Source organism: Clarias gariepinus, chromosome 28 (genome assembly GCF_024256425.1).
Source record: "Clarias gariepinus isolate MV-2021 ecotype Netherlands chromosome 28, CGAR_prim_01v2, whole genome shotgun sequence".
In the NCBI taxonomy this organism is placed as follows: domain Eukaryota; kingdom Metazoa; phylum Chordata; class Actinopteri; order Siluriformes; family Clariidae; genus Clarias; species Clarias gariepinus.
This window is the reverse complement of record NC_071127.1, coordinates 13,690,678-13,705,633: the sequence shown is the minus strand read 5'-3', so window position 1 is coordinate 13,705,633 and position 14,956 is coordinate 13,690,678. Positions and strand designations below refer to the sequence as shown.

Sequence of the window (14,956 nt, the reverse complement as noted above, 5' to 3'; positions counted from 1 at the left end):
CTGTGCTACATGAATTAGTAACAAAAAATAAATAAGTGCGTATGAGAAACGCTCGTTTTCTTTCCTTGGCGCTCCCGCGCGCTAAACTGACGGTGTTTCTTTTTCCACTCATAAGCCGCTGACCGTGATGGACACACTGGCAGAGCAGAGGGAGAGAGGGAGAAAAGCAAGGAGAGAGAGTGTGCGAGTGCATGTGTGTAAGTGAGAAAGAGGGAGAGAGAGAGGGAAGGAGGGAGGGAGAGTGATCCGCCTCACTTTAAATAGAAAGAGAAACGGAGAAGGCCAGAATTACGCAACCACTCTGCATGATCGTGTGCTACCAGCGGGGGGTGCATTCTGTCTGCTTTCTCTAAAACAAATCCACTTCATTAAAGTAAAGTGAAGAAAACAAGAGCGCAGACAGAAAGAAGAGAACCTGTGTGTGTGTGTGAGGGACAAAATAATAATACAAAAAGTATACAAGGATATAAATCGATCTAAGATCAGTGAGCCGTAGATAATCTGTTGTTCAACATCTGCGCCAATGCTTTTAATTAAGATACTGCGGATGATATCGAGGGCTGATTTCTTTCCAGCCCAAGTGTTCAAGTCAAACAGGGACTTTTGATTAGATTTTGTTTTTTCAGTAGTGTTTGCATACCATCAAGGTAGAAAGTTCTCTCAGTACATCAGACTGCCTGCTTCACGTCTGAAACGCCGGCCTCCCAGGAACTCCATTAACGGCCCAAATATGTGAAAATGGTTTGGAACCAGGTCAGGACTGTCAGGTCAGGAGTTCCTATAATGTGCGAGTGGTGTTGGTGAATAATTGTGTCTACAGTTAAAACAGACAGATTTGTCTGTTCTGCAATTTGGCGGCACGTTATCCATCGATTTTCAAGAATGAGGCGTTCCACTCGCTCAATGTTCAGGGGAATGACCGCATTGGGAACCCACTCGGGTTTGATCGTCATTCATGGAGGTTGTTGAAGCGTTTGCTCCATTCAAAAGCTTTACTGCGGTTTAGAGTCTTATCATCGTACTTCAAAATCCTAATCGATTTTTACGCCTTCACTGGTGAGAAACGGCATTAAAATTTTTTTTTTTTTTAAATAATAAAAAAAAAATCCCGGTTTGACTCGAACGCTCTTGCTTGAAACAAATATGTTTGGAAATCACAAATGCAGCTGCCTCTCTGTGTGTGTGTGAAACTGCTTGCTCACACACCACATTGCTCAATCCCATAATTCCATTCTGAAAATACTGATAAACCAAAAAGAGATTTTCCTTCTATTGAAATATCGCAGCCGGCCACCATTGCATGACAAGATGCCTAGCTTGAAGCATTTCCTTTGTTCATTTCCTCCGAGCCTGCATCAAACACACACACACACACACGATCACGCGAATCTGTGTGATCGTGCCGACCACAGAGTCATGTTATAGAGTCACACAGATACGGGTGTGAACAAAGTGGCGCATTTGAAAATGAAAAATCCATATATTTAAGCTATAATTGCAGGTAGTGCGTGTTGTTGCACATTAGTGAATTTGTTTAGCTAAGCAGTGAGAATTAAGATTACAAGCTGCATCTAAACCTTGCCATTTACCCTGCCGTAGCTGGAAACAATGAAATAAATAAAAGTGAGCATTAAATCAGGAATGTAAAACCAGTAATTATCCAAAATACTGGCAATTTGTGTGAAGTATGTTGTGTGTGTGTTGGGGGGGGGACACAGCTTTAAGTAAACCAGGACAGGAAATCTTTTTTTTTTACTTAAAGTATTAACCGCAGGACCAGTCAATTGGTACAGATTTACAGTCCTCAATCTCATAAGCACCTGGTTTTCTACTTCACAGCATTAACAGTTAAAGTGCTTTTAGGGAAATACACAAATTATAAGGATGCATGAATCAGGGTCAGCGTTCATGAAGAGCTGATTACGATATTCCTCCACCAAGGCTGGTCAGAAATCCCCAATTGAATCTAGACTTCTTTCACCAAAAAATGAAAGCTGCTGGAGTTTAGCAACTATTTTGCATGTATTTATGTATATTCCATCCATCCAGGTATCCATCCATCTAGGAACATCTGTAGTCCAACTAGGGAATGTGGAGGCCAATGGTGACCAATGCATTTATTCCCATTTGTACAACCGTGGTAGGACCTCCAGTCAACGTTAACACACATTACGGGCAATTTGGAAACGCCAATTGGCCTCATCTGCATGTTTTTCAAATGTGGGAGGAAACCCGGAGGAAACCCACCAAGCACGGGGACAACAAGCAAACTCCATGCAGACAGACCCGACATTGGAATCGAACCCGAGACCTAAAGGTGCAAGGCGATAGTGGGGCGTATGAACGCCAGTACATCGTTTGTATTAAAAGCTGAAGACACTGAACCAGCACATATTTCAACTGGAATTTTGGAGACCACAAAAACCATGCGTTAACAAAAAGGAGTATAATATATGGCATTTAATAAAAAATAAAAGCGCACGCTTTTGCCTGAAGGCTCCAGACAGACATGCATTATAGATTATATAAGGATGCAACAATGTAAAAACTGTTAAACTGCAATCTTTAGAAGCTTTCAAAGATCACCAGCTTTGCAATAAAGCGGACGGCCACTTTAGCTGACCTTGGAGCTCTATTTCTTGGTGTGCGCAATCAATTATTTTTCCGTTAAGCTGAGGATACATTATATGGGTTAAGATGGAATTTTGTATAGGATTCAAAGACTAGGGTCCCCAAATAGTGCAGGAGTAACGAGCTCGCCCTAGCATCTGAGGATCGCGGGTTTGAATCCCGGGTGATGCTGTAGCCTCCCGCAGCTGGGAGTAGAGAGAGACGATTGGAAGAACTCTCTTAGGGGGGAGGGATGGAATGCTCAATCGCGGCTCTAGTCAATCATGGGCGTCTGCGAAGGGATACCGCTATCCTCCTGATGGTGTTTCAGCAAACAAAGATTTAAAAAGATGCATCATGTGGATGGACGTATATGATAGACAGCCTTCGCCATCTGTGATTGGTAGTTGTAGCCTTGATGGGGGAGTGTCCTAATAGCGGGTAGGAATTGGCTACTACTATATTAACGAGAAAATCTCATGCCAATTATGTGTTGCAGTGTATCCCCAGGGACAATTAAAATATATATATATTATTTTAGAATTTATACATTTGTAAGATATTATGAACCTGCGATACATTTCATTGATTGATTTTGAATCCATTACCAGAGTGTATAGTAAAATACTCCGTTACTAAGAAATACACCCGAGGCTGCATTTTTTAAATTCCAGTTCTACTTCTATTAAACGCTGACATGTGTCAAGGCCATCAACATAACCGCTCTACAGACAGCGTTTCATTTCAAACATTCCCCGAGGACTTGAAGAAGCCTGATGGAGTGCCTACCTGACATACTGCTCCGGATCAGGGCCTAAACATCATCCTCACGTTGCTAACGGACTCCTCGATATCTGAGAGCGAGAAAAAAGGTCGCACAGAAATCATAACGTAGTCTAGACGTGAGGGTTTCAATCTGAATTATTAATCATGATTGAGCAGATGTGTGTGTGAAGACTGCTTGGGATTCTGCTCACCTGATATCTGGGTCCTCTCCAATGAGGTTCACACCAGTGTAGCCTGTAACACACGGATCAGAAAGAGTCACGACAAGGCCATTGAAAATGATACACTGTAGTACAGAAACCCCAATCGCGTGTCATGTACAGTAGTTGTGTTCAGTGCGAGGATTTATATTTAATTCATTTAACCGCAACTTTAACCGTGACATAAGTGTTTAAGATTTTCACACATGCATGAGTATCTACTGTAGTTGCCTTGCTGAGGAGAGAGCTCAAAGGGGAAGATCTGGACTGGAAGTCTTGGGGTGTGTTCACACTTGTAATTCGGTTCTTTCGGTTCCGACCAATGCATAAAATGAAGCAGTAATTTTGGTCCGCTAATATAAAAACCTGATTCGCTTAGCATTCAAGCTGACATTTTGACACCGTAGCATACTTGGTGGTATCCTTACCAGCTGAAAAGCCGTAAAGAGTTCATAAAATGCGACGTTTATACATCGAACGAGAACATCAAATTCACGGCTCCAGATGGCGAATAAACCGGTTTCCGATGCGCCCAATGTTTTTCATTTTTGACTAGCTTTTATCCAGACAGTAAATACCCAGACAATAAACATAAACCAGGGATGTTTAGTTCCTTGATAGACTCTTTCAGCTCCAGTGTCTGCCTGCCCACATGACCATGCGTGATAGTACAGCAGGGCCGCGTTCAATAACCAGAGCGACCAATGCTAGGACATTTCCTCACTCCCTGCACTGCCTCTATTACATTGGATGTCCCTGATACATCGGTACGCGTTCTCAGGTGCAGTCATCATCATCATATAATGCTCGCAAAGCAGACTCGATCCATTTATATACATTTTTCGGTCCATGGTGCGTTCACACTGCTATTGAACCTCACCAAAGTTTGGATCAAGACCCATATTTCTCGGTGTGCTTGCTTGGTTGCAAACTTCGGTTCAAGTGAACCGCCTTAAAAGTTGACCAATACATGGTATCGGTACTAAAAAGTGTCTCATCTAGGTAAACAATTTAATTTTCAGATAGGATCATATAAAAGATTTTATAATACTTAATGCATCTTATCTACCGATTCATGATTCGTTTTTTTGTAAGTATGCATACACATTCATGTTTTAGCAGATAAAAAGAAACATATTTGCTAAATACAGCTTCATGCCCTTTGATGATGTAGTGTTCGTTACTTTTTTAAAATTAAAATCTTGCAACGATCTTAACTGTCATTCAGATGAAACTTGGCCAAATTTAGATTTCACATGAAAAGACATAAAACTGAAAAAGTGTATTATTCGATAAAGCAAAATTGTTAAGACATGAACAACATAAATTTGACCATGGTTACGGACACTACAGATCTTTTTAAGCTTTTACCAAAAAACAATTTAAGCAACCATTTTTACAGGTCATATACTGTACTTCTAGAAGCTTATACCAATTTTACTATCAATACTCGTTAAAAAATATGAATAATTTGGATTTTTAATTATTATTGTTTGACGCTGGAAAATGGCCATTTTTGGGGCACATATAAAAATCGCTCCGAAACGGCTGAAGTTGAAAGTTTTAGGGAAGCAAGAATTGTTTTGCATAAACTTCAGAAATAGCACCGATACTGTGTTTTGGCCGAGTGTCTCACATGCACTCCATGTGTCTGTATTAATTCCTGCTCTGATTTCCGCCAAATCTCCAGTGACATGCCAGCAGTTAGAAGATAAATTGCACCTGGGTGTGAATTAGTGTGTAAATACATACAGTATGCACTATGTGTGTGTGTGTGTGTGTGTGTGTGTGTGTGTGTTTGGTTACAGTAAGTCTTGCCTCACACCCGGTCTTACCAGGATATGTTTGAACTCAACCCTAGTGAAGATTAAAGCAGATACTGAGACTGAATGAGAGAGAGAGAGAGAGAGAGGGGAGGAAGAGATTTTTATGCTCTTTATCATCTCCTATAATGATTTATCAAGATCCTGGTCATGATACAACCTGGACTGCATTAACGTTTATTGTTTTATTATACTTTATAAAACTGAACAATGAGTGACTCAACCACAAAGTGTGAATATTCACGACTTGTCGGCAAACTGACGCATACACTGCCGGCACTCGTGTGTTAAAATGATATGTTAGATTAATGCATGCTAATGCTTTCAGATTGGACAGAGGTTACAGGCGATAATTACTGCTTCCTGCAGCGGAATATGTTCATGGACCTTAAGCAAACTTATTCACTATACTACAATACATTCAGAATACCAGCGTACTGCTATAAACATCCGCAATAAAAATGCATGTGTGAAGAGGTGGTACGAACTTAAAGGTATAGCTATAATCACAAGTGGCGTTCAGGTCAAACCGGGCCTTGTCTTGTGTATGAAGGTGGAAAACCTCTCAACATTTACAGAAGACTTCAAGCAGAGTACAGCGATGAGACTCTTAGCCGCGGGAAAACGTTTGAACCGTACAAATGTTATAAAGAAGGCTGTACGTGGGTGAGTGACGATCCCGGTTAAGGTGGCTCTGATCGCTCTGTAGTTGTTCATATGGACATTCGGCGAGTTAAAAAACAGAATAGCCAGATAATATGAAGAATATGCACATTACAGGAATTCGGCTGGGAGTTATTGCCACATCAATCGACCAGTCCTGACCTCGCTCTAAGCCATTTCAACATGTTTGGGGCATTAAAGGAGTTCCTGGGAGGCTAGCGTTTCAGATGTGAAGTTTAGCCTTTATTCGTCACATATACATCACTGCATCCACAGGGAAATTCTTCATTCTTCACATATACAATAGCGGCAACCTAGTGGAGCTGGGATTCGAATCGCTGCCCTTCTGCTCAGTAACTCGGAGCCTTAACACACTGATCCACTGCCCTAGTGAAACATCTGGTCCAGTTGTTGCTCAGGCATACTGAGAACTGAGAAGCACTAGTTAAACACTAGGATAAGTGCATTAGTGTAGCAGGTAGTGATGGGTCGTTCATGAACGATCCGTTCTTTTTGAACAAACCTTTAACGTGACTTAGAAGAACGAGTAGTTTCAGAAAGTGATTCGTTCATTTTCTACTGGGCGCTCATGCGCAAAGCATCGCAAAACCTCCGTAGGTTATGTACAGGAAACAGAAATGAGTAGTTACCTCCGAGTCTTTTCGGTCTGAATCATCGGACTCTCATAGACGCTATGCAGTGCAATAGATACAAAAGAACGGACGACTCTAACCAGAAGATATAATAGGTGAGCTGCTCATTCTGCTTATCATAATATGTCCTTAATAAAATGTCCTTTAATGTTTTCATTACTGGAACTATAGCCAAAATGTGTGTATGCAGATGTATTGGGGTCACACTCACTCACTGTATTCAAGATCGCAGGGACCTCAAGCCTATCCAAGGAGGCTTAGGGCACACCCTGGACAGGGTGTCAATCTATCGCAGGGCACACACACACACACACACTACGGGCAAATGAGAACAGCAATTAGCCTAACCTGCATATCTTTGGACTGTGGGAGAAAACCGAAATACCCGGAAGAAACCCACCATTCCATCCATGCACACAGAGACGGGAATCGCGCCTGGCTGGGAATCGAACACGGACCCTGGAGGTGCAAGGCGACAGTGCTAACCACTACACCACCGTGCCGTCTGAATTGGGGGTCTGTTTACTAAACTTATTTTGCGCAATCAAAAGTCCCGCTTTGACTTGAACGTCCGTTGTAGAATTTCTATCAACTGAATTTACATTATGAATAAAGTACTACTACGTGCCACTAAGACAAATGTGTAAGTGTGTGTGCGGAAAAATGATTACGAGCTGTCAAAGATGGTGTGTTTGTCATCATGTTCTGTCAATCCTGAAAACTTGGCGAGTTCATAACGGAAAATCGAAAACCAAAGCGAGAAAACAAAAGACGAGGTGCTTAGATTGATTGATTCACTTATTAAAGAAGAAATGTGTGACAAGTAACGCTTCAAAGAAATCACTCGCCCTTTGTCAAACTTCAAAGAGATAAGTGAATACAAACATGACCTCAAACAAGAAGGGAGATAGGGAGGGAAATTAAAGCCGGAAGGACGAGAAACTTGCGCAAAGAATGAAGAAAAAGTGTGATGATGGGGAAGGGTAAAAAAGAGAAAAAGGAAAAAAAAAGAAATGACATGCATGACTGTGCAAAAAATACAGATGGTAAGAGAGAGAGAGAGAACAAACGAGCAAAAGATAAAATGAAATGTAGAAGTGGAGATGGGGAACCTGATAAAGGGAAGAATTGAGTAAGCAAGAATAGATGAGCAAGGACATGGCAGAGACAGAAAGAAAGAAGAGAGGGGAAAAAAAGGACAGACAGACAGACAGACAGACGTGGAGGAGCGTCGGGAGGCTTGTTGTTGTTGCTTGTGTTTTTCCCCGGGGTTGAACTCTTTGCCCTGCTGTTGTTACACACTTTTTTTTTTTCACAGAGGAAAAGGTCCAGGCCAATGAGTACAAGTTCAGCCAGGACACGTGCGCACACACACACACACACACACACACACACACACGCACACACCTCATATTCATCCTGCACTGACCTAAGTGTTAACGTACCTAATTATTAACTCTGCGCCAACTCGTAAACCGAACCTACACTTCAGGAACATTGGATCATTTTTTTTTTAAAGAATGATCATCCTTTTCAAAATAATAATTGCTGTAAAAAAAACAACAAACAAGGCAACATAACATGTTATTAAAGGGTCAAAGGAACCCATTAAGAAGCATAAAGTTTGATGATCTGATCATGTGATCAGATATGGTCGTAAAATGGGAATAAATTCAACGGTAATCACCATTGGGCTTCACAGCCCCTAACTGAAGAATGGATGGATGGATGGAAACGTCATTTGGTTTATTAGAATTGTGCACAGACAGAGTAGTTGGCACGGTTTGAATCTCGCCTCCAGTCCATTGTCCATGGCGTCTCCATGTGTTTAATGGGTTTCCTTCAGATACTCCAGCTTCGTCCAACAGTCCAAAGACATGAGGTGTGGACTGAATGGCATTTCCATATAGCCCATAGTGTACGATTGGAAATGTCTGTGTGTGCGCCTCATGATGTTTTGGCTGTACCCCTGCCTTGTACCCTAAATACCCAGGATAGGATGCAGGATAAGTGTTGACAGTATAGATGAGGGACTACAATATGTTTTATTGTGCAGAGTACGCGTTTAGTCCTCACTAGGATATAAAATCACACACACCAAGTGAAAGTGTGCAAGTCTGTTCCCCACACAGTCCATTCTCTTATCCAAACCTGTCCAGAACCACAGAACTCTCCCACATCGTTCCGAGCGATCTGCTGACCGCCAAAAGCTTCTGAAACAGAGCTCCTGGCTGATTTCTGGAGCTAGACCTTAAAAAAAAGAAGAAAAAAAAAAAAGTGCTGGATTTTTCCTACTATTGAATTAAATAGTAGGAAATAGATTTACTATTGAATCGTGCTGTAGAATGATCATTTTCTCTCTTAGAAACTAGAGTTTTGTACGCATGCAAAAAATACACACCATACACACAATGCAAATAAAAAAGAAAAGACGGAAAGGAGAAAAGACAAGAACCTACCAAAGTGGCAGGACGAGAAGTAAATCCTTTATCTAACGCATTCAAGGTGTTAAACAGGTGACGAAATGAAAAGCTGAAATTGATCTGCATTCACACTGTGTGTTACTGTAGATGGCAGGCAGTTGAGCTATAACAGTTGATGTCAATTGATATTAATATGGAGTCCCGGTAGTTATTGGAGGCTCAAGTAGACTTGTAGGAAATTCCAGTCCTGAACTATCGAGCAACTGCAGCCAAGTCAAGTCCTCAGAGAAACAGCTGTCAACATCAGACGAGGCCATAACCGTCTTCATGGTAGAGTAAAACCATTCCCAGACACTAGACACATCCCAAAGAGAAACACGGGGCATCCATGTGACGAGATCTCCAAGGATGAGCCAGACAGGTCGAGAGGGCAGAGGGATGGGCGTTCCCAAATTGCCCGTATTGTGTGAATGTTGAATGGAGGTCCTTCCATATATATATTTCAAATCCACCCCCCCCCCCTTTTTCTTCTAGGGGATGTTCCATGTTTGCTGAGTGTTTTTTCTTCAGTTCTTTCTACTCTTATCTTAACATCATCTCTTGTCTTCTCTTCACTTCCCTTTTTTGTTATCACTTGATCAAGCTCTTCAGTTCCAGTATACTCTCGCTTGTCATGTTATAGCAGCAAAGTATTTTATCTACAGTAACACACCGATCACAGATTAATGGAAATACCCCTTAGTGGTAGAATTACACAACTTTCTATGTGTATGTGTGTGTGTGTGTGTGTGTGTGAGTTAGGTGTGATTTTATTACTCTTTCGGATTGCATATGTTGATAGTAAGCAAAGGACTTTGCGGGGACATTTAGCTGGTCCCCACAAGAAAAAAAAAAAACAGAACACACACAAACACACACACACACACACACACACACACAGAGCACAGATTTTTCCTTTGTTTGTGTCTCTTATAATCACATGACATAATCGAAGAGAAAATGTGTTTCGGTGTCCAGCGCAACACAGACGGAAAAAGCAAGACAGAGCGAAAGAAGAATAGATAGATAGATAGATAGATAGATAGATAGATAGATAGATAGATAGATAGAGCGAAGGAAGTAAAAACAGGAGGTTACATAATGAAGCACGAGCCAGTATTTTTGGCTGGTGTTACTAGGAAATAACCCCGTATCAGAGATATGTGCGTTTGATACATTTTGAAGCGCCACGTTGTCTCCTCGGCACTTCGTCTGCGTGAGGTAGACGTGTGCAGAGATTCGGATTTCATATCGCGATAATTGTGTAACGCTCGAGTAAGGATTATTATGTTATCGCAAGGGATTTATGAAATAGGAGCCGTCCCAGAAGGGCGGGAGGTCGGCGTATGAACAAAAAAAAAAAAGAACCTCTGGGTTGATATCAGATTACAGACGTCTACAGAGCGAAGGCATTCGAAGCTGTATCACTCACTGACATTTCTGCTATCTATGATTGTTTACATGATTTGCTTTTGGAACTGGTGGAAAGGAAAAAAAAAAAAAGCAAGTCTAAGAGTCCTGTCCTTGTAGCCTGTTCACGTCTCTGTCTTGACATGCGTTCCAGCTCACCACGCTTGCACCTCGCTTCCCCTTGAACCTGGAAGGTTCTTCAACCCACATGATACAAGTGTAAAAAAGAAAAAAAAAAATTCCAGGAGATTCCTAGATAACAAAACCAGTCGTTCTGGCACCCGAAGATGAATGCTGTCAAAAAAAAAAAAAGACTTTAGATGTTTTCATCTTTTCAAGGATTTCTTTACAGAGGGTGCCAATATATTTGGCGCAGACAGCCACTCATTTAAATAGCGGATTATTAAACGTCTCTGCACCTATTCAGCGTTTAAGCTGCTACTGAAGCGAATCGATACACACATATATATATATATATATACACACACACACACACACACACTTCAAAAAAGCCGAGAGTATTTCTTTATGTATTTATTTATTTAAGTACAGAGGACCTTGGCTTCGGAATGAGAACGCAAAAAATAGCATAAAACCTTTTTTTTTTTCCTGAAACGAGGAAGAAAAACCTTCACATGAAAAGAAAACATCCTCTGCAGACCAGCCACACACACACACACACACACACACTTTATACAACACCACATATAATAAAAGATTATTCTAATGCAGTTATATAAACTGGTACAGGGATTGGTAGTGAGGTCAAATCCCAGACCGAATCAATACACGCGAGAACAAATATGACTCATGAACATGTTAGCCAGAGGGTTTTTAGGTTGTTTTGGCAAACAGGTTGACTTTAAACAGAGAACACCTCGCTCTAATCGGGCTCTTCTGTTCCTCGTCAGGTGTTAAACCCACATCTGCCATGCTGCCGGTACTGTGGAACCTAAGTAACCCTAAGCTCTTGGCTGTTTAGCTCTAAAGATCACACTGCCATGTCGACGTTACAGAGACGCATACAGTACTGCACATATACAGGACAACATTCTCTGGTCGAAAATAATGGCGCCTCTTGAGCGGATTTACTGTATGAATCTGCTGTATGCAACAGTACGATGATGTCACATTGTGGGCTTAACGTCTTCATACCTGGTTCGAGCACATGTTCGCTTCCAGTCAAAAGTTTGGACACACCTTCTAATTCCATGGTCTTGTGTTTCTTTCTACATTTATAAAGCGTTGATCCAAAATATGCACTAATCTCGTTTCAACCGTTGATTTTGAGCTACTTACAGTATGGTCTGTAAAGTCTTTAAAACGGCTCTAATCTGAGGTGGTCTGCTGGTTGTTAATTGGTGATTTTTGAGGTACTGTAACTGGCAACTTTTAAACGAACTCCTCCTCCGCAGTTCAGTTTCATCATGGTGCTTGATGGGTTTTGCAAATGCACTTAACACAATACTGTTCTTGCAAGAACTGTTTCAGAACTGCTGACTTTCACGTCCTAAAATACCACTTTACTGTCGTTGTTACTTAATTATCTAATCCCAAACGTGTTTAAAATAGTAAAAAAAAACGCAGTATTGTTCCAGAATATATTTTCGCACTTGTGTCCAAACTTTTGACTGGTACTGCAGATGGTAGCGCTCATGTCGGTAGAGTAACTCTACCTCTAGAGCAATGGTATATGATCTTTATCACAACCCATGCATTTGCGCCATCATTGAACCCAACTCTGGTATATTTTTAGGGCCCAAGCACTAGGACATCACCATGATGGTAGATGGTGATGGCACAGGTGCTTGGGCCCACTCATCGTTTCTTGCAACTATGTTTCAATTTGATATCTTACTTATTTTAACTCTTTTTACGTATTACCCTGAAGCTGTATAGTTAACCGGAACTAGCCATACAACATTTATCTCTGGAGGGAAGGTATTAAATACACTATAACTTTGAAAGATACAAACTCGCTTTGGCTCAGTGGGACTGTAGAAGTTCCATATGAGACTCAGCTGACCTTTGGAAGTGCATTTTTTTGTTGTTGCACGGAACGAAGGTTGTGGAATTTGGCAACGATTACTTACATTGTACTCGCATACCAGGTGACAAACTTTACGGTCGATGTGCAGAGCAGGAACATTTATATAGACCAAGACGTATTGAAATGTAAATGTAGGTACCTCAATTCTGAAATGTGGAAAAAATCCAAACAATTCCTTTAGACTGTCGTAAATTCCTAAAAGTTTTGCAAGTGCTCTTGTTATTGAATACAGCTGCGTTGTATGATCATGTGCACTCCTGTACTCTCGTGTTCTGTCCATAGTGAATGTACTGGGATGCCAGCACTGACAAGCAGGTGGTGAGATGATTTGTAGTATAAAAGAAGAGATTAATTTAACACTTAACTTCATAGCATTTTCTGATTGTTGTTAAATCTGTTCATAACAGTCGCGCATTTCCCTTTTTTAAATCTTGGCAGCTTTTGAAACCCACCCAGTGGTGGGCAAAAAACACACATCTGTAGAGATACCCAAGATAAAAAATTACTTAAGTAAAAGTCCTCCATTTACATTTATACTAAAATTCCTATACTTGCGTAAGTTTTAAAAATGACCAAACTTTTGGCTATTTTGGCTATTAGCGTACTGTAGCCTTTAAGACATAATAAGTCTCTCTTTCTCTTTTTTCTCCCTAACTTCCGCCCTTTCTCTGCTTCCTGACTGTGAACGTTCTGTTTCATCGCGGTTGGCAATAATTTTCTGTTTTCGATTTCAAACACCTGCGTTTTTGTAATTACGCATAATAGTCCATAGGTGGCGATATTCTGGCTTCAAATACTACATGCCAACAGTAAAGCATCCTGAGACCATTCATGTGTCCATTGAGACCATTCAACTCCCCAGACCTTAATCACTTTAAAAACTTTTGGTCAATCCTTAAGAGGCGGGTGGACAAACCTCAAGCATTGATTATGTAAGAACAAGCTGATATCAGTCAGGATGTGGCCCAGAGGTTGATTGACAGCATGCCAGGGTGAATTACAGAGGTCAATATTGCAAATATTGACTCTTTGCATAAACTTAATACAATTGTCAATAAAAGCCTTTAAAGTCTTGTAATTATACTTCGGTATACCATCGTTACATTAGAACAATATAAAAAAATATAAAAACACTGAAGCAGCAGACTTTGTGAGAATTAATATTTGTGTCAGTCTCAAACATGTGGCCACAGCTGTATAGTAATGCTATAATTTGACTGTTACCTTACACCTCTGACTAACGTGCATGATGTAGCTTAGCTGGCTAGCAAGACAGCTGAAGTCAAGTAATTAAATGAACGACTAAATAAAAAATGAAAAACGATCTTCTCACTCCATGCCATTAGATAATGCTAGCAAAGCTAAGCTAAACATATTTCTGGTACCCTAGGCTCCAGTTTAAATCAGCGTGGCATCGTGGTTACCTTATGAGATTGGTTAAAGCCTGCCTCTTACAGTAATAATGTGGTTTGGCTCCAAAATGTTATGGGGTTAGAGCTTAATGTCAGGGTTCGATTCCCGCAGCGGGGCGGTTTTGCATGGAGTTTGCCTGTTCCTCCAAGTCTCCTGGGATGGGCTCCAGGTCCCCCTGCGACCCTGTACACAGTGTATAAAAGATGATTAAGTGACTGAGATTTATGTAAGGATCCGTCATCCTGGTGCTGAGTTTATCTAGAAGTTGAGTCATGTCAACTGAACTTCTTTCATGTTAGCTAGAGACATTTCATTACTCATCCACGGTACTACTTGGATGAGTAATGAAACGTTCCTAGGTAACAGGACATAACTCAACTTCCAGTTAGAGATTTATGTTTGTCTGGAGTCCTGTTTCTATACGTCTGTCTGCCTGGCTGTTTATTGATTTGATTGATTGATTGAATATGGCAATTAAAAAAAAAATTTTTGGTTCGGATCAATAAACCGTGGTCTTTTCCGTTCCCGTGCTGATTCGTGCACGTCCCGTTGGTCAGATTAGATCATGTGAAAGGCGTGCACACACTGCTGTAATGCAAGGCTGAGCGAGCGAGGGGAAAAAAATCAGCCTTTGACACTTTTAAGGCCAGCTTTAAATCATTGTCTCTGTGCAATGATTGAATGTCTGCCCATGTGCCAGGATTCCATATATATCCAGGATTCCATTCATTCATCCATCCATCCGTTTCTCTTTCTCTCTCTCGCTCTCTCAACTCTATCCTCATCTTCCAGCATATCGAAAGGACATTCTCAGGCTAGTAATGCACTCATTAGAGTCCAAAATCATTTCATTATGTTTATTGCCTAGTTCTCACTTCCTTAATAC

At 41.0% G+C, this 14,956-nt stretch overlaps 1 protein-coding gene across 9 annotated transcripts in view; it reads right to left on the bottom strand.

Annotated features, from left to right (window-relative positions):
- Window positions 1-14,956, bottom strand: part of thrb (thyroid hormone receptor beta) — a 140,789-nt gene that overhangs the window by 30,321 nt on the left and 95,512 nt on the right. For all 9 annotated transcript variants that reach the window (XM_053490159.1, XM_053490154.1, XM_053490161.1 and 6 more), the window contains 2 exons: window positions 3,588-3,630; window positions 3,400-3,464 (listed from right to left, as the gene is read on the bottom strand). In XM_053490159.1, coding sequence (XP_053346134.1) covers window positions 3,400-3,406 — 7 coding nt within the window. In that variant the 5' untranslated portion in view covers window positions 3,407-3,464; window positions 3,588-3,630. The remainder of the gene's footprint in view (window positions 1-3,399; window positions 3,465-3,587; window positions 3,631-14,956) is intronic.